This window comes from Syngnathoides biaculeatus, chromosome 3 (genome assembly GCF_019802595.1).
Source record: "Syngnathoides biaculeatus isolate LvHL_M chromosome 3, ASM1980259v1, whole genome shotgun sequence".
Lineage (NCBI taxonomy): Eukaryota > Metazoa > Chordata > Actinopteri > Syngnathiformes > Syngnathidae > Syngnathoides > Syngnathoides biaculeatus.
The window spans coordinates 19,582,818-19,603,273 of NC_084642.1; the positions used below are offsets into that span (position 1 = coordinate 19,582,818).

The following is a 20,456-nucleotide window of genomic DNA, read 5'->3' on the forward strand; positions in this document are numbered from 1 at the left end:
TCCTGTGGTCATGTTCTTGAAAAAATTCAGAAAATATGGAAATTCAGCCATTTGGACAAATTATTCTGGATGTGAATTTGTATAAACTAGGAGTTCTGGTAATTACTCTTATATTGTGCTTTTCTAGGCACTCAAATACGTGTTGCAATTGCACACATTATTCATTCACTTCACAGTCGAACTTGTCTATTGATGCCACAAGATGGTGGTAGAGCAACTTTTTTTTCCATTAGGTTAGGTTGTAAGGTTGTTACCTTACTAAATGAAACTACTTTTCCCTGTGAGTAGTTCTTTGGACCAAAGATGCCATCAAGTGGCACAAACCCAGTATTTTTAAAATTTTTACCATACTTTAGATTTTTCAGTTAATAATGAAGGATTGGTTCTCCCTAATAGGCGGGCTTGTGAATGCTGAACTCTTGAGTATACGGGATCACTCTCTGCACTTTTCAGAATGATACAAAGCAATAATTTCTTGAAAATTACTTTCAGACCCCCAAGCTTTGGCTCATGGAGCCCAATTTTGAGAACCACACTGTGATGTTGAAGACGTTGCCGCGCCAGATGTGACAGTAGTGCTGCGGCTCCCGCCTCCTGTTCTCTGTGGCCTTGCTGCGAGCCTGGTGTCATGTCCTATTTATCTTCTCTCTTTTCCTTTCTTTCTTTCTCTCTCCCTCTCTCTTTCTCTCACTTACACACTGTCTCTCTCCCTTTCTCTCTCTTGCTCTCTTGTCTCTCATCTCTCTGCAGAAGGGCCCTGTGCCGCCAGTCGTGGCGGTGACAGCTCCGCAGCAGACCCCGGTTGTTCCAGCCCCCCAGGCGCCTCCAGCCCAGGCCCCCCCACAACCCCAGCAGACGACAGGCATTGGTGCGGCTCCTGGAGCTCCTGTCGTGTCCCAGGTTGTCCCTCTGCACAATCATAAAATTGAAGAAAAAGTTAATCAGTTAATCAGGGCAAAATATACTTTTTCTTTGTTTGCCAAGACTTTTCTTTAAATGTGAGAGCATTTAATTTGCTCTAAGCATTTTTTTCCTTAAAAATCTTACATAAGGTATTATTTCTTGATTATTATTTAGATTTGATTACTGGTTATGAGTAAGTTTACTTTGCAGTATAATAAGTAATGTCATAATTAAATACGTGTAGGTCAGGGTCTACAAGATCTACTTTTCAAGCGGCCAGCCTGTCGCGATCTCCCCTACAGGGGGTAGTGTGAGGGGGGCATTCACACGCGCATGCCGCTACTGCCGTGGAGAAAGCAAGGCGCAGACGGTAAATGGGAGGCCAGCTTGCTAGAACGTGCCTTTATTAGTGTCCGATCGACGTATTGGCCACACCTGAATCAAGTGACGAGGTGTATGATAGGCTGACGTCTTTTTTCTTTTTTTTTTGGCACACTGTCACACGATCGACCAAAACGGCAACGCATTGAGCACCCCTGGTGTAGGTTTTATAAATACAGTCGTTTTAAGACAACAATGTCCAAATTTTTTACACTGAGGGTCACATACCAAAAATAGGAGGAAGAGGGGGTGCCACTTCAACTTGTGTTCAGGAAAGATGCTAAAACCTGTTAAATATTCTGCAGGTCAACTTATGCTAAGCACTTAAAGACCCTGTAAAGTGAATTCAGAGATTTGTTTCTAAATACATTTACGTCTGAATATAATGCATGAAAATGTACAAAGACTGAGAGCAGTGCTAGGGTTAGGGTCCTGAATTGTTGAGATATAGCGTTAAACTAAATTTTGAGGCGAATGGCATTCGTCAGCCCTTCCCCACAACATACTGTAAGTACGACGGATTTCTACCTCTACAAGTTAGCTTGCAAGCTATGCTTTCAACCAAAATTTCTTAAACAATGCTTCTTCCCTGAAGTATTGTGTGTTTTTTGTAATTCCGGCTGTCTCTGTTATGTGGACCCACAAACATCACACGGAACGATGCAGGTACTCATTAAACAATCCCCATAGCTGGTCCGTCCGTTTGCTGGTCTCTCCTGTTTAATCTTTTTCGGGATTTTGAGACTAGCTATAATTACTCATCATGTCAAAATTTCCAATTCTATTGGAAGATTATTTTTTCAGAATTAAACAATAAAGTCTTCGCTCCATTGCATTTTTTTCAGTTCAATATTCCTTTTCCAATGTCACATAACTGATTAGTTTTCCTTTTTATTTACAACCCTCCCCCAATTTCCTTCATTTTCCCTCATATTTTTGTGTCAAATCTTTCTGATCTAATGGCAGATAGTTTTGTCTAAATTAAAACAGTGTATTTTTCATTTCATAATTTTTTGTCAGTGAACTTTTTTCTGTTCTACTGTTAAATAATTTTCCTTAATGGAAGTAATATTTTGCTTTTTAGTATCTTTTTTGCCAGTCAAATTTTCCTAGTCTATTGACAGATGAGTCTGCTTAAATGTAATAATATATGATTCTTTTTGTTACATTTTCCTTGTTTGTTTAAGCCCATTTTTTAAGTGCTCCCTGTCTTTTTTTTTCTTTTTTGCTCTCTGGGCCGGTGCAAGAGCTGTCACAGCTGCCAGCAGGCTGGCTGTGTCACAAGCTCCCCGAAAACCCTCTCGCAGCTGGCCTCAGACAAAGGGTTTCACTCGTGCCCAGCATGTTTGCATTTGTACATTCACATGAGGAGAGCCAACCCAAGGACATGCATAAGCACACACGCACACACACTAAGCCACATTTGGACAACAAACAGATGCATGGTAGATAAAAATCACAGAAACCTGGAGCAAAATAAAGCATAGCATAACAGCAACAGATAACATAACACAGCAAAACTTAGCATTACATAGTATAACATTACAACATAGCCAAACAACGTACTGTAACTGTACTGTAATAAAATTACAAAACATTACATTGCATAACATTACTAGCATTACATAGCTTGACCAAAACATAAGCATGACATAGCATAACAACACCGCATAAAACACTGTAACACGTAATAACATATAACATAATGTCCATCCATTTTCTGTTATGCTTCTCCTCAACAAGGTTGCAGGCAGACAAGCCTATCCCAACTACTGTATCTTCAGGCAAGAGGCGGAGTACACACTGAACTGGTCGGCAGTCATAAAATAACAAAGCATAAAATGGATAGATAGATGCATAACATAAACTAAAAAAACAAATCTAAAACAGAAAACCAGTATAACATAGCAAAATTTAGCATAGCATAACGTAATATACCACAGCAAAGCACAGTAAAACATATTGTACAACTTTAAATATCCTAGCATAACAGCAGTATAACATAGTAAAGCATAACAAAGGAAAACAGAAGCACATAAAACAGTGGCGTGCAGCACAGCACAGGATAACACAACATATACTTACACAAAATGGAACAAAACATTATACAACGTAAAACAACCGAGTAAAACACAATGCAGCATAACGCATGAGTGTTTCTGTCATTGTTTGGGGACCCTAATTTGGTTATTATTTTCTCCCTTGTTGTGTTTATTGTGACAGGAAATGCAGGAGAACGTGAAGAAGTGTAAAAACTTCCTTGCCACGCTCATCAAGCTGGCGTCGCACAATTCCCCATTACCCGAGACATCCAAGAATGTCAAAGCTTTGGTACAAGACCTGCTGGTAAGAATGCGATAGGACAATGTAAATCTAAACTGCATATTCACATTTTATTAACATATTTACATATTTGTATTTTGCTGTATGTGGGATGTATCCCCAGGTATTCATTAAAATATTCATATAGGCATATTCAAATTTTTTTGCTCTTCTGAAACGAACCAAGATGCCACAAAATTTCATCAAAGCCTTGTTTAAATATGAAAGTAATGCTGTAACAGGGCTGAAAATACTCAACCCCCCCTTAAATAACACTCATCTGAAAAGGTTTAGTTTCCTATACCATTAGTTTAAACCAGTGATTAGTACAACGTTTAATAAAGCAAACACACATGCTCTGCAGTTATGTGGCTCTGTCAGTACCACCATAATAAACAATGTTAAAATACATTACAAGCATAGTAAGGCCAAGTGTTCATAAAAATGAGGCAGAAGTTAAATTCTCAATGAATATGGTCAATATTATTGTCAACATTAACACTCTACTTAAACTGTAAAAAAAAATACTGCACACAATGGTTAAATTAGAATGTATTGCACAACTGTTTCTGAAAAAAATTACTACTCGAAATGTGTAAAATCCTGTAAAAACCACCCAAGTCATTTTGGACGTTCAATAAGAACAAGTCGCATGGTTCACTGCCAAACTTCACCAACTTAGCCAGGCTAAAGAGGAGACCTGTCGGAGTGGGGACATAGCCTTGTACAATCAGACGAATAACAACGTGAGAAATGAAATGAACATTGCTAATAGAAATTATGCGGTAAATGACTCTTCATTAGTTTGGGGATTATTACAATCACTAACCAACTACAAGTGATTATCCCCACAAATGGAATAAATGTAATGCTCTAAAATACTTTTGCAATTAAAATATTATTATAGGTGATTTAAACATTTGGGAAGGAAGCCAATTACTCACCTTTTTAATATTTGCGTCAGCGTTCAGTACCTTAGCTTAATGGAGTTGTTTTCAAACTGGGGGGCACGGGGCAACCATGAATACTTTTTCATTTTCACACCCAGCAGATCGAACTAATTTTACAAATGAATGTTTTATTTTTTTAATTATTTGTTTATTGAAAATGCAGCTGGACAGAAAAAGAGTTTTAGGGGACAGACAGAGTGGACAAGGGGATTTAGGGGTGAGAACCATACTTGAACAAAAGTGAAGGTCTAGATATTTGAACACAGCTAATATTAAAGCAGTCGTTTTTATATTGGCGGGGGTTAGTGAAGACATGGCAATAAGTAACCAAGAAAACAAGATGAGAAGACAGAAAAGGGCAAGACAGGAGTAGGAAATTGAGCAAAGCAGTGCTATTGACGAGCGATGGAGGAGGAGACAGGATGACTGCTCTAATAAGGTCTGCTAGGTTTACATCAATTTGTTTATCTAATTTGAATTGAGGTTCATTGTTTTTATTGCTATGTGTGTGGTGTTGGAAAACAACAACATAAAAAATAGGATGCCAAGATCGAGCCGGAAGAGTTCACCAGCCGGCTGCAGACGGAGCTCAAGTCATCGCCACAGCCTTACCTGGTGCCCTTTCTTAAGGTGGGAATCCTGAACTAAATCCTGAAATACGTTAAAGTGAATGTAATGCAAGGAATTGCAAGGTTTTTATGATGTAAAAAAATGATATGAGACATTTGGATAATTGTTCTTTGTTTTTACTTGCGATCGCAAATGGAGATATGAGTGCTGGATGGTGGGACCTCAGTTTTACCTAAACTACCTTTAGAGAACCTTTAATTACCTGCTAAGATGGTTCCTCTTTTGTTTAACTTGAGACCCCTGAAGTACGACTCCCTTTACGCTAAAGCTACTAATGGCTAAGCCTGGCACTAGTACGTGCACGCAGATACACATCCATGCAGCCCGCGGCCTGATTTGTGAATGTGTGTGACAGTGGGCCCGCCAGCCGTGCCTGTCAGTAGCCAGCAGGTTTTTCCAGCCAAGCATGATGAGCGTCACATCAAGGCAGCCGGGTCCCAAATCCAGCTACAAACACGTTGTCATGCAATGTTAAGTTGCTGGCATCTAAAATTGTGTCTGAAATACGGTGCATGCATGCATGTGTCTGTTTAGGTGTGTGTGTTTGTGTGTGAGTGCAAGAAAATAACATAACAGGAATGTAACACAATACTACATAATTTGGTAAAACAGAGCTTAACTAAGGAGCACATAACATAGCAGAACACACCATATCAAAACAACACAACAGCATTATAATGTAATACTGGAGAGCATAGCATCATGTAACATCACAAAAAAATTACAAACAAAAAATAACAGTAACAGCATGAGCTATTACAACCTAACACTACACCAGACAACATAACAAAACATTGAGTTCGCGGACAAGTCTTGCTTTGGGCTCTCTTTACTCAATTTCATAATTTTGTATTAATGTCTCGCACGTTTCACTAACATATTTACCGACGACTTCAATTTTGGCAGAATGAGTATGGTTTCAAATAAACCATTCTGGGTTACCACCGCATAGATTAAAAAATATTTTTTGTAATTTAAAACATTATCTTGGTCCTTTTTCGAGTGCCTGTCATGTGTTACGACCAGTGATCCCTCGAAGCTGCGCAACTGTGCATTTGCGCATTTGTCCCACACTCAGTGCAGAGGAAAACAGATACAGCGCAGTGAACGAAAGCCTGACGTGGTTTTTTTTTTTTCTAAACACTGCAACACACTGCCTCTCACTGCTGCTCGGGCACACCGGGCCACACTCTAGGAAGGAGTTTATCCGACACCGCACACCTCCATTTTAAAGAGGAACACTTGTAATTACAAATGCTGGAGTATGTGAATAATAAGAAGAAAAAGTGGTGAAACTGGATGAGATTTTTTTTGAGTAAAAAAGGTCTGGTCTGAAGCCAAAGTAGAAAGTGCAAGATGAGATGGTGTGTAATGCTAAAATTCCACCTTGGCACAGTCTGATTGAGGATGAAAGCACAGACGATACAGTGCACAAAAAGCTAATTCTGTATTTTAAATACGGGAGGCAACATAGTATTAACCCTAAAACTGTTTGGGAGGATCATTCAGCTTTCATCATGCATTGCGAAAGATATTCTGCAAGCAATAATTCAGTTTTACACCAAGAAAAACAAAGATATATAATATAGATAGATAAGGGATATCATTGTGGATTAAGAAAAAAATCAAACAAAGTTGGAAGCGACCTTTCAAATTTATAGTTCATAGTTGGCTTGGTATGTATTTGTATTGTAATGTATTTTTTTGTTTTTTGTTTGTTGACATTTTCAGTGTAAGTTTGCAAAAAAACAAAATTGTTCTTAAAAATTTTCTGATGGGAATCTAATCTGAACCTTTGAGCCATGTAACTTCAATGGATGACACTGATTGACCACAATGCATACGTCTGATGTTGCTCACTGTGGTCAAAGGGAGCGCTCACAGCCTTAGTGTGTTTGCTTAGACACGTAAAAAATGAGAGGAATCATTGGTGACGACAGCATGATGGTTTGGAATCGTGAGTTGAGGTGAATACATGAGCGGTTGTAATTGTAACTGGAAGTCAATCAGCGAGTGAGAAACTATCATGGGCTTGGTGTCTAAGTTATGTGGCAAGTAATTGCCTTCCATAAGATTTGAACGCTATTAACAAATTGCCATAACGTTTGGTGATGTCATCACATTGCTGTCCGTGTAAAAAATAAAGTCACAAATCATCCATCTCCATAGGGACGAATAAGCTAAACTTCTGAAGTATCGTGGAACCCTAAAGTAACATAACATAATACAACATAACGTAACACAACTTTAAGTCGTAACTGTGTGGTGTCCATTTTCACAAAATATATTAATGTCTCCCGGTTTGATTGTTTTTCATTTCTTTTGTGTACTTAAATTTGTTTTGCTCCTGTCCGACATTCTACAGAAGAGCCTCCCGGCCCTGCGGCTGTCTTTGCTGAACAATCAGCAGTCCCTGACTCAGCCGCCGCAGCAGGGTGTCAAACCAGTGGTGCCCCTCACAAGCGGGCCCAGTGTCCACATACGCCACCCGAACAGCGTCGGCGCCACCACAGGTGCCAGCGCGCTGCCCACCGGGACGCTGGGCCATCCAGCTGCTGCGGTATGTGTGCTCCCTTAAAACTATATTTTACAGACAAATTTACATTAAATAAAAAAATCTGGAGGCAGCATGCTAAATGAGTAGTTAGCACACCTGAATCACAAGTCTGTGAACTGGGCTTGAAAATTCTGGTTCCACATGTGTGGAGTTTGCATGTTCTCCCCGTTGTTCACTGATTAATTGAAAACTCTAAATTGAGTGTGAATGGTTGCTACCTTTGTCTTCTTAATCTTCCTCCCCACCACCTTCCTATGGTGTCGAGCTACACTCTCCCCTAACACTACCTTGGAGTGAGTATCCTCATTCATATTACATCATCTGAACACAATTTTATCCACCTGTGTGCTTCTACTGCTGTTCCCGTTTCTTCTGGGGGGAAAAAAAAGTGTTCTCTCCCGCCATTTCTATCCTTTTTGAAAAAGTATACCACCATTTGCCCCTCAAAGTTCCTGTCCTGGATGCTGTACTTACTCATCACTTCGTCATCACCCCTGTTTCCTTCACCAACATATCCATTAAAATCTGCACCAATCACAACTCTTTCTCTGTCTGGAATGCTCAGAACTACTTCATCTTGTTCCTTCCAGAATTTTTCTTCCACCTCTAGATCACATCCTACCTGTTGGGCATAGTATCTAATCACATTATAAGTAGCCTCAATTTCAAGTTTGAGCCTCATCACTAGATCTGATACTCTTTTCACCTCCAAGACATTCTTAGCCAGCTCTTCTTTTAAAATAACCCCTACTCCATTTCTCTCTCCAGCTCTAATTGAAAAGCTGGTGCTAAACTTCTAGCTTTACTGCCTTTCCATCTGATCTCTGGCTGCACAATATATCAAAATTTCTCCTAATCATCATGTCAACCAAGACCTGAGTTTTTCCCGTCATAGTCCCAAGGTTTGAAGTCCCCACATTCTGTTCTAGGCTTTGTGCTTTCCTCTTCTCTTTATGCCAAAGAATCTGCTTTCCTCCTTCATTTCGACCGGCAGTATCAGAATTTCCACCAACACCCTACAGGTTAACCGTGCGGGGGGTAGACGTTGCTAACCCGGACCATGACTGATCCGGTATGGGATTCTTAGATGACTGTTCATATTTGTTTGGCAAAGTTTTAAGATGGTTACCCTTTCTGATGCAATCCTCTGCATTTATCTGGGATTGGGACCGGCCTACAGATTGCATCGACTTCTACCCCCATAGGGCTGCACTCATTCACATTATTAACTACCAACCAACTAACTATACAAGGAATTAAGTAACCTTTTTCAAAAACTGTCACTCAAGAATGAAAAGAAGATTCAGTGCTGATAATAGGAAAATTATGAATGCTTGATTATAAACAATGAAAAAAAGTTGTACGTAGTGAATACGTCAAGTCAAAATATGACACTGACTGCAACAAGCTGCCAGCATTATGTCTCCAAAGAACCTTTGCCAAGGCTTATAAATTGTGGTAGTCTGTCATCAACGTTGTGATGAATATTCCGCCTCTACTGGTTTAGAAGTGCATTGCAACCGATTTGAATCGACTGCACCCGAGTTGCAGTTGAAGCTTTTAGCACCTGCTGTGTCGAGCTCAGTGAACCGGCAAAGTTGTAAACTTCATTCAACCCACAGCTGCATTATATTAACATGCATTTGTGTGTGTGTTTGTGTGTCTGCGTGTGTGTGTGTGCGCGTGTGTGTGTATGTGTGAGATAGTGTGTGTGAAAGAGTGAGTGACTTTTTAGTGAGTGTATGTGTGCACGTGTACATTATGCAATTGCAGATGTGAGAATACAAGGGGGGCAGCCAAGTGAGGTCAGACTGGTCTGGGCAGAGCCAACGGCCTCTCTTCTGTCTTTCACACACAAACACTTAGAACTGTATCTTCACTCGCTCATCTTCTCCCTCCCTCCATTAAGCGGCGGAGGGTGAAGTAAGGTAACTAGGTCAGCCCTGGGTCAATTTTAAAGCAGTGTGGCAGGCCGCAGTCCATGTCCAGAATATGCCTCTGGTCCATCTCTCTCTCTTTCTGTCTCTCTCTCTCTCACTCTCTCTCTGTCTCTCTCTCTCTCTCTCTAGCATGCACACCCATCCTCGACACCAGGCTGAATTAGACCCAAAAATTGAACACATACACACTCGGATGTATATAAAGCAGTTGAATTAACTATTTAACACATCACAATTCTTCTCATTAAATGTACTTCCAAAAGTGCTACTGATGTGAAACTTCCACCAGATGTGGGGAACAAACCAAGTAATACACACAAACAAAGCAAGTAGAACCAGTAAGCTTTGAAATTAAGTTGTGTGTGTAATATTGTGAAATGTAGCAGGGAAAAAGTATTGAAAATGCCAACTGGTATTTATTTCATACAAAAAGTTTTGTTTGCGATGACAAGTTCAAGACCTCTCATTTATGCAGGAACTAATCACATGCATCGCGCTGGTATGATTTTGACCCATTCCTCCACGTAAGCAGTCTACAAAGCTTAAACGTTCGGTGAGCTTCGTTTATGGATTTTGAGTTTCAATTCTTTTCGTAGATTTTTGCGTTGATTCAAAGTCAGGTGATTAGCTGGTGATTATAGTAATATATATATTTATTTTCATTTATTTTTATTTGAAACCAATTAAGAAAAAGTTATTGGAATGCAACCACGAACAAAGAGTCACACTGCCAGTTGCATGTCAGGAGCATAAAAAGTCTGGGAGTGCTTTAGATGTGACAGGAAGTTTAAGGTGTAGTTGAGACTGCATCTGGGATAAGGTGTGAGCCCCTTACTATTACCAGTGGTGATGATTAGGTTGACAGATGAGGTTAGACTGGAATCCCCTTGGACCATGAAGTTTGCAGATGACATTTTGATCCGGAGTGAAAGCAGAGAGCAGGTCGAGGAACAGTTGGAAAGGTGGAGGCTTAGACTGGAAATGAGAGGAATGAAGATTATCTAAAGTGAGACAGAGAGGAGTGAGGCTGTAGGAAGAAGAGATAGTGAGGGTGAAGGACTTTAAATATTTGGTCATTAGTCCAGAGCAATGATGAGTGTGGTAAGGAAGTGAAGAAACGGGTCCAAGAGGGCTGTAAATGCTTGGAGGAAAGTGTGATGTGTGACAGAAGAGTCTATGCTAGGATGAAGGGCAAAGTTTATAACACACTGGTTATTAATGTGAGGAAGTCAAAAATTCTTTAGTATCCTTAAAAAGAACATACAATAACATAAAACAACCCAAATCATCAATAATTCAATTAAATTACACCTGAAAGTCAAAAAAATTAATTAATTAACTAACTAATTAATTAATAATTAATTAAACCTTTGAATACATAACTATCTGTTACTCATCAAACTAAACTTAAAAACTTTTCGCTTCCACATATACTTTCACTTTCAACCCGCTGAAGGAATATGTTTTAAGGAGCCACAAGTATATTTTTCTCTCAATTCTTAGGAGTGAAACAATAAATAAGCTCTATGGCCATATTACCCATTATGTGTCATTTCATGAATGGTGATTCAAGCACATTATTTATGCTGCACTGTCAGTAACCAATGAATATTAGCTGTTTCTAAAGCTTTAAATCCAATGTTAAACATGCCTTAGATCTACTAATGCTTATAAAGTACAGAAAGATATATAACTTATGTGACAGTGATTTGAAACTTAGATGTGCGAAAGTTGCTGTACTTGTGTATCCAAACTTTCTATCGAAGTTGTTGTTTTTGCTCTCCTGTGTTGCTGCTTGACCAGAGGTGTTTTGCTATCTGTGCTGAATGAATTCCTTGCCTGCGGTGCATCTCTGGGAAAGATGGCATTTGCTGTGTTTTTTTTTTTTTTTTTTTTTTTACTTCGTTCACCCCTTAAACAGTAATATAGCATGTGTCAGAGAATGGACTACAAGGGGGGAAAAATGCAGCAAGGAGCAAAGTGCTAAAGAATGGATGGCTGTGCCCGAGGCCTGACCTCTGGCGACTTCCCGAGAAGGAAGTGACTCTGAGCCCGCCATCGCCTCATTTTCCCACCCTCCTGTGTTCTCTCTTCTCCTTTATCTGTTTCTCTCTCACCCCCCCCCCCAATGCTGTCTTGATTTCTTATCTTCGCACGATCTCATCTGGGGATGCATGTCAATGTAGGTCACGTACACAAATCTGCACAGCTGCCCGAAATCCTGACTTTCCTGGATGTAACAAATAATCGCATGACTGACCAACCAAACCAACCAACCAACATGCAGTACATGGGAAAATGCCATTGCTATGCTATGTTTAAAAAAAGAAACTTTTAATTAGTTGAAACAGCAGTCTAAAGGAAAATGGTAGCAATATTAGCCCTCACATACAGATTTTGTGGGAGGTACAATAGATAGTAAGTGCTTGGGATCTGAAGCCCAACTGCTGCGGGCGACCTTGCAAGGAGTGAGACTCCCTTCACAGTGTGTGTGTATGTACATGTGGACACACATGTGTACACAGTTGAAACCAGAGGTTTACATACTTTGTGCAAAAACACATTTCATTTTTTGTTTCATGAGACTGAGCCTCTCCTGTTTCAGGTCAATCAGGATCACTGGCTGTTCAAAATCAAATAGATGCACTTATATTACAGAAAACATGCCACACACTTATTTGCATGTCTTTGTCGTTGTACACCCATGCAGCACTTTTGGTCACTAGTTACACAAAAATGTTCCTCAATTTTTAACTCTTAAGTTTCCGATTTCTCCTAATCTTTGTCTGATGGGTGATTTAAAGTTGTGAATCTTGAAAATATGTATACTCAACCAATACTTTTAATTCTAACCATCGTCAAAAAACAATGCTATTAAACTTGAAAAATAAACATGGTATCAACATTAGCCAAGGTCAAAACCTTGTCCTGTATGACATTTGAAAATACCTATGCCAAACGTAATAAGCAAATTGATAAAAGTTGGTCACCTTTTTTTTAAAATGGTGAAATTTGAAGCTTACTTCTGTTTTTCGTGCGAAACAGTCATACAGAAATGTAATGTAATGTAAACCGAATATTATGTAATGTCTTGTCATTTTAGACCCATGTGCATGCCATTTGGTCACTTGCATGCACTTTGACCAAATCCTTTTGGATCTGCGAGGTTGGCCTCAGGGGATGGTGGGCCTGTTCCCTCCTACTCCTCTTGGGCACGGTTGGATCTGTGCTACCCTAAGGGCATGCCGATCCTGAGGCTGCTCTCTGTCCTCAGGCGCCGGGGTGTTGCCCATTGGGCCCACTCCGGGGATCTTGTCCTGGTCTCTGGGTGGGGTTTGGGGGCCATGCTGCTGCATGTGGGGGGTTGTGTCCTCCTCTTCCCCTCTCCCAGTAGCGCACTGCCCGGGTCGTCACCCTTCTCTCCCTCAGGTTGTGTGTGATCCCTGGCTGACTTGGGGCTCATGGTGGGTGTACAAAAAAATTTGCTCATCCCTACTTCAGAGACAGAAATACTATATAAGCTATATTGTACTGCTCCAATACTGTATAAATATATCAACACCTCGCTCTTTGTTAGGTGTTATGCAATTTTCGTCAAATTATGAATTGTGCGACTTCAGAGGTGCCACTGTATTTAGGACCCCCACTTTAAATCTCTCTTTTCAAATGTATTTATTTTTGTGAACAAGACTGTTCCATACAAACTGTATGTAACACTTGTCCTCCCATCTTTTCCCAGGGTATGAAGACCATAGGCTCTGTGGGTGGACAAGTCCGAATGCCGGTGATGATCACGCAGTCCATTCGTGCTCAAGGTGAGACATCTGCTGCGCTTATCAGTGTTGTAGTCACTTTCCTTTTCCCACTAGTCTCGTTATTGCATTCTTGCTCTGTCGCGGTGTTGTGACTCAAAGTTGACCTGGTGTCGCGGTGAGAAAGGCTAAATGGGCCATTTACCCATTTGTGAAGCATCCTCTCGGTGAGCTTGCGGGATGTGTAACGAGCGGCAAGCATAGCAAGAGAACAGGTGCTTTTCTTTTTTCTTTCCTCCTCCGTCTGTCTACTTATAAAGCCTCTGCTTACTCACACTGATTCACACACACTGTTCCCACAAAAGCCCACTAACATCGCCCCAACGCTCTCCAAAGAGAGAGAGTTGAGTTCTCTTAGGGGCTGTGTGTAACAACCGTACGTTTACCTTTTTTCACATTTGTGTCTGTGTGTGTGTCTGTGTGTGTGCGCACACGCAATCAGAACTGCATACGAATTTGATCTACCACGTATAAGATAGCCCGCAGTGAAAGGATTTGTAGGTCGTTTTATGCCCGCAAATTGGAATGCGGGGATCGTTCTAAAAATACTTTGTCTGCACCCATCGGCGAGGAACATGCCTGTTAGGATCAAGTTTGAATTCACTCTTGCAGTCCTTGTGCCTAGCTGGGGAGGAGGTGGAGGAAGAAGGAAATACAAAGTGTCTCGGAGGTAGCATATGATCAGAAAGTGTGAGGAAAAACAGGTTCAAGTGTTGTGTGATCATGTGACAGAACTCTGCACCTACCTGAAGAGTGTAATGGGCTAACCAAACAATAATATGGGCGATGTAAACCTAGAAGTGGCAAAAACAAACATACATGTCAACTGAGTTTGCCATGTTGCTGTACCTTAGCCATGCATAATCTTCGGTGTCCAATTTGAAAATAAAATGAAATTAACCATTAAACCAATAGAATAATATTTTATATACGCGGTGTCCCAAAAAATGTGTACCCACTTTAAATAATTGTAAGCCTGATGTTTATTATAATTCAAATAATTTTTAACATGTAAAAGAATTTGCAAATATTATTTAAAGTGTGTATACATTTTTTTGGGGACATCCCATATAATTAGACACTATCAGTTCCAATCACAATTTTAAGACTGGTTGTATCAGGTAACACAGCTGTGCAGGTATTTCACACAAACAAATATGAAATACATTTACTGTTATTTTATTTATTTGTAAATAAATTGAATTTAGATTAGGTGGCACAGTGGCGCATCTGGTTAGATCGTTGGACTTCCAGTTCTGAGGACTGGGATTCATATCCTGGCCCCGCCTGTGTGATGTTTGCATATGCCTGTCAACCTTCCCTGGGAACAACACTTAAAGATACTTGAACTCCTCCCCTTGGGGGAGGATTTTTTTAAAGCAGATGTGGTTGTAATTTTACGAAATGATTGAGGTGATGAAACAATTTTTTCGTGTTTTGTACTCGTCTCTTTTGAACAGGTACAATGGGAAAGGTGGGTGCCTTCCAAGCAGGGAGGACTCCGGTGGGCTTGGCTGTCCAGATCGCTGGCAATCAAAAAAACAAGCTAAATGACCCAGGAGGAGGCTCTTTCAGGTATAACTCATCCCCCCTTCCTCAACTATCCTGGCTTGTTATCCCTCATAGTTTCCACATGAGGACAGCATTTCCCTAATATGCCTTTGGAAGTGGGACTACAGGCAGCACTATGAGCAAGACTGGGTGTGTTTGTGCCACCTGGCTACACACACAGTCTCTCTCTCTCTCTCTCTCTCTCTCTCTCTCTCTCTAACAGCACGAAAGGCATAGTGGCTCGATATGCTGGTTTTTGATATCATTATGTATATACGGTGAAGGAAATAAGTATTGAACACCCTGCTACATTGCAGGTTCTCCCACTTAGAAATCACGGAGGGGTCTGAAATTTTTAGCGTAGGTGCATGTCCACTGTGAGAGAAATTATCTAGAAAGAAAAATCCAGAAATCACAATTTATGATTTTTTTCAACGATTTGTGTGCTACAGCTGCAAATAAGTATTTGATTACCTGTCTATCAGCTAGAATTCTGACCCCTCAAAGATCTGTTAGCCTTTAAAAGTCCACCTCCACTCCATGTATTATCCTAAATCAGATGCACCTGTGTGAGGTCATTAGTTGCATAAAGACACCTGTCCACTCCATACAATGAGTAGGACTCAAACTTGTAACATGGCCAAGACCAAAGAGCTGTCCAAAGACACCAGATACAAAATTGTACAACTCCACACGGGTGCACCTTGGTGAAAAAAGTTCCTCTTTTGGAGCAATCATTAGAAAATGGAAGAAGCTAAACATGACGGTCCCATGCAAGATATCACCTCGTGAGGTCTCAGTGATCCTTAGAAAGGTGAGGATTCATCCCAGGACTACGTGACAGGACTTGATCAATGACCTGAAAAGAGCTGGGACCACCGTTTCCACGGTGACTGTTTGATAATATACTAAGACGCCATGGTTTGAAATCATGCGTGGCACGGAAGCTTATCAAGGTTCTGGCGTGGCCCAGCAAGTCTCCAGACCTAAACCCAATAGAAAATTTTTGGAGGGAGCTGGCACTCCCTGTTTCTCACCGATAGCCCAGAAAGCTGTCTGATCTAGAGAAGATCTGTGTGGAGGAGTTGGGCAAAAACACCCCTGCAGTGTGTCCAAACCTGGTGAACAACTACAGGAAACGTTTGACCTCTGTAACTGCAAACAAAGGCCACTGTACCAAATATTAACATTGGTTTTCTCAAGTGTTCAAATACTTATTTGCAGCTGTAACACACATATCAATCGTTAAAAAAATCATACATCGTGATTTCTGGATTTTTCTTTTTAGATTATCTCTCTCACAGTGGACATGCACCTATGATGAAAATTTCAGACCCCTCTATGATTTCTAAGTGAGAGAACCTGCAATATAGCACTTATTTTCTTCACTGTACATCCTGAGAGGCAAAAAATATGCAGCTACATTTGTTCAGGGACTTTGGGAGTGTGCATCGGCATGATCATGGCTGGACCGAGACAAGTCTGGGTCACATGGCCCAACTGGTTCGCAGAAATGCACCGCCCCTTCCTCTGTCCCCAGGGTAAAGGCAGTGGCCCGGAGGCCTGATTGATAAACCGATAAATCTTTAGCTGCGTTGGTAATTAAGCTGTCAGCCTGAACTTGTTACACGACAAACCTGCTGCCCCCAACCACCCCCCGTGGTGATCACCATGGGTCCACATACTCGCACACACTTTCCCCCCCACACACACATACACAATGCACAGTTCCATTACTAGGGTGTCCATGTAACCATAAAGTACAGTGTGACCCCTCCCCCCCAAAATAGTGCTAAAAAATAACACTAAAACCTATTAATGCTCCGAAATGAAAATTCTTGACCTGAACTGAACACCAAATATGAGGACCCTAAGTTCGAAAACCTAAAACCAATACACAAAAAGAAATTACTATGCCAATTATGATTAAAATTGACTATTACTGCAGCACTTTCAACCTGTACAAATTCCCTTCCCCAAAAAATTGTCAGAATTTCTACTTTTTCAATTATGTCAAGAACATTACCGCAAGATATTTATTGCAGTATGTTTTTTTAAAGGATAAAAATAATTCTCATACTGTTCAATTCCACTACATAATCATGACCACAAGATACTATTTGTGAATAAATAATGGCTTCAATATTTGTTGTTTTAATGTAAATATTGTTTTATGTTGGCCACGACCGATCCGGTATGGGATTCTCTAGATGAACACTCATATTTGTCTGGCACAGTTTTTACGCCGGGTGCCCTTCCTGACGCAACCCTCTGTATTTATCCGGGCTTGGGACCGGCCTACAGATTGCACTGGTTTCTGCCCCCTTAGAGCTGCATTCAACAAACTGGCAAATTCCAGTGACAAATTCCAAACCTGAATGCCTAATCAATTCGAGTGCCGAATGCGAAACAGCTGTGACAGATGTCAGAGGTAGCACCGGCCAGACGAGTGGCCTGACCACGCCCCTCACCGGAGTGGCCAGGCCTTGCTCGTGATACATTTAGCGTTTATGCTGCAGCTGAATGGAATAAGTTGCCAACAGAAGTGACGTCAGCCCCAAGTGTGAATATTTTTAAGTCCAGGTTTCCTCACACTTATCAGAGCATTTCCATTTTTAAATATTTCTTGCACTTTTATTACTTTTTGTCTTTAACTGTTTATAAGCAGTTTTTTTCTTTGTTTTCAAACGATTTTAGTGAGGATAAGTGGCATGGAAAATTGATGGATGGATTAATGTCAGGAACTCCCTTGTTTCTATGAAAGACCAGTATATAAGTAATTTTGCTTTGCTTCCTTTATCACAATAATAAATAGAGGCCTTGCACCAATTAGTTGCTTGATGCTTCACCCACCAAGAGAAATAAATAGAAGAAAGGACATTTGTTGGCAAAATCCTTTCATTCATAAAATGACAAAAAAATTAGCGCCAGTTAAGAAGTTTAGAGAAACTTAAAAATATTTAAATTTGTTTTACTATTATCATACCTACATTGATATTGGTACAAAAATGGAAATGTTATGAAGCATTTTAATGAATGAATTATTTTTTCTGTTCTTTATTTTTCTGTACAAATGATGTAATGTAACAGCAGTATTACATGTGTGGGACCCCCTTGGAAAAGATATCATGCATCTCACGGGGCTATTTTTATTTATTTATGTATCTTTTCGTCTAATTTTTCTCAGCTGCAAGCTACGATGAAGTATTTCCGAGTGTTGCATTGGCTCGTGTCATCTCGTTTATTTTTTCTGTTTACTGTCCTTTCGTATCGCCTGAGGCCACCAGCGTTTCTCATCATAGCCAGGCACCACGAGGGGAAGTTTGTCACAATCATGCAACCCGGATGTTATGACCTGACCCGTGTTATCTTTAAAGAAGACATGATTTTTAAAATTCACCTTAAAAATCACCCACGTATCTTAATAACATGCCTGTAATTCACTTTTGTCAAAATATCCCATTGATCAAAAATGTCTGCATGGCTTAAAAAAAAAAATAAAAGAATACAATATAAATATCCACCTAATATGTTTTACGAAATTGTCTGTTGGTGTGAGTGTGAGTCGGAATGCTAGTAGTTTGTTTCTATGCACCCTGCGATTGGCTGGCAACCAATTCAGGGTGTACTCAGCCTCCTGCCCGAAGTTGGCCTGGATCGGCTCCAGCATTGCTGTGACTGGTTGTATGGTTGGATAGGTTTTCCAACCTGTTTTGCTTTCTTTGTAGTTTTGAATCCTGCTAACCCGACTTTATAGATTGTGCATATCTTTCTTTTCTTTTTTAAAAGATGATATATTTCCTGAGTCAGTCCTCTGTAGAGTAATAAACTCCCTTTGAGGGGTTGCTTTAATTTCTTGGCGTGTTAGGCAATTGCCAGGACTCCAAATCAAACGTTCTGAGACAGGTCTGACATTAAAAGGAGCCAACGAGATTTGAAATGCAAAATATTCCTAGACTACAGCTGGGCGCTAATAAAGCCGAGATGTAATTAGCGGTCCTCGGGAGCCTCTCGAGTTATTGGATTGGCTTGGCTCGGGGGAACGTGCAGCCAGCAGCCACATGCATGCATAAGCGGTGTTTCCATATCAAGCTTGTGTTTCAAAGCCAGGGCACGCCATAGGTGATGATGGAGTGTGAGGGGTAGGAGGGGGTTGTATGCCATTTAAAAAGGGATGGGGGTTGAGTCCTCTTCTAACCCGTCCTTTAATGTCTCACATTGTCTGTGTTTTTTATTTTCATGGTGTCATTCATAGAGACAATATATTCAAATCTTGGTGTAACTACCACTCTCCACACCAACTGGAAAGTTATGTTCAGAATGTAATTGAGTGACATTTTATGTGGAAAGTGGCTGCCCTATCCTATTGTGGTGTACACAAATACAACAAATGTAACCACAAACAGCTCTTAAAATTGTGAAAGTGCTGGTCAATGCTTTTAAATAAAGACCATGCCCAAATAATTGACATATGGTACTGTACAAAAGTCTTGGGCTGCCATTACCTTAATGTTATCACAGCAGTCACTTTGCCAAAGTACACTCGATTAACAATTTTGATAGACTAGTCCGGTCATGCCCTATCCATTTTGTTGACATATGGTACTGTACAAAAGTCTTGGGCTGCCATTACCTTACTGTTATCACAGCAGTCACTTTGCCAAAGTACACTCGATTAACAATTTTGATAGACTAGTCCGGTCATGCCCTATCCATTTTGTATCAGAGGGGGTAATTGTAATTTTTCATGTATGATATGCTCTTGGTGTCACGGTGGAAGAACTGGTTAGACCTTTGGCCTCACAGTTCTGAGCTCTGGGGTTCAAATCCCGGCCCCACCTGTTTGCATGTTCTCCCCGTAGTTGCGTGGGTTTTCTCTGGGCATTCCGATTTCCTCCCACATCCCAAGAACATGTGTTAATTGGACACTCTAAATTGCCCCTAGATGTGATTGTGAGTGCGACTGTTGTCTGTCTCCATGTGCTCTGGGATTAGCTGGCAACCAACTCCCATGCACCCTCAAGGACCCTGCTGAGGGTTTAGAGCTGGTCTACTGTTCCACACTTAGGATGAAAACCACACTGCTCCTCCTGAATCTGAGATTCCACATCCTGACTGACCCTACACTCAAGAATCCCTGAATCGACCTCAGAAGGGAGGTGGAAGGTTGTGATTCCTTTATAGTTGGAATACACCGTCTGGTCCCCCTTCTTAAAAAGGACCAAGAGGCACTGTTCTCGATGGTCACACGAGGCTCCAGATGCGTGCCACCCACGACAGCCCTACAACATTTTGAGCCTTCAGGAGCTCTGGGGGGACCTCATCCAGCTTTGTGGCCTTGCCACTGAGGAGCTTTTTAACCATCTCAGTGACTTCAACCTCAGGGATTGGGGAACCCTCCTAAGAGTCC

The 20,456-nt window shown here is 40.8% G+C and overlaps 1 protein-coding gene across 2 annotated transcripts in view; it reads left to right on the plus strand.

The window, feature by feature from the left end:
• The window catches only part of LOC133498178 (transcription initiation factor TFIID subunit 4-like), a 138,233-nt gene that overhangs the window by 20,840 nt on the left and 96,937 nt on the right, over window positions 1-20,456 (plus strand). Inside the window, exons 4-10 of one of the 2 annotated variants that reach the window (XM_061814710.1) lie at window positions 751-900; window positions 1,148-1,273; window positions 3,508-3,630; window positions 5,097-5,186; window positions 7,552-7,746; window positions 13,423-13,498; window positions 14,956-15,070. In XM_061814710.1, the coding sequence (XP_061670694.1) occupies window positions 751-900; window positions 1,148-1,273; window positions 3,508-3,630; window positions 5,097-5,186; window positions 7,552-7,746; window positions 13,423-13,498; window positions 14,956-15,070 (875 nt within the window). The remainder of the gene's footprint in view (window positions 1-750; window positions 901-1,147; window positions 1,274-3,507; window positions 3,631-5,096; window positions 5,187-7,551; window positions 7,747-13,422; window positions 13,499-14,955; window positions 15,071-20,456) is intronic. The other variant, XM_061814711.1, reaches the window with a different exon arrangement.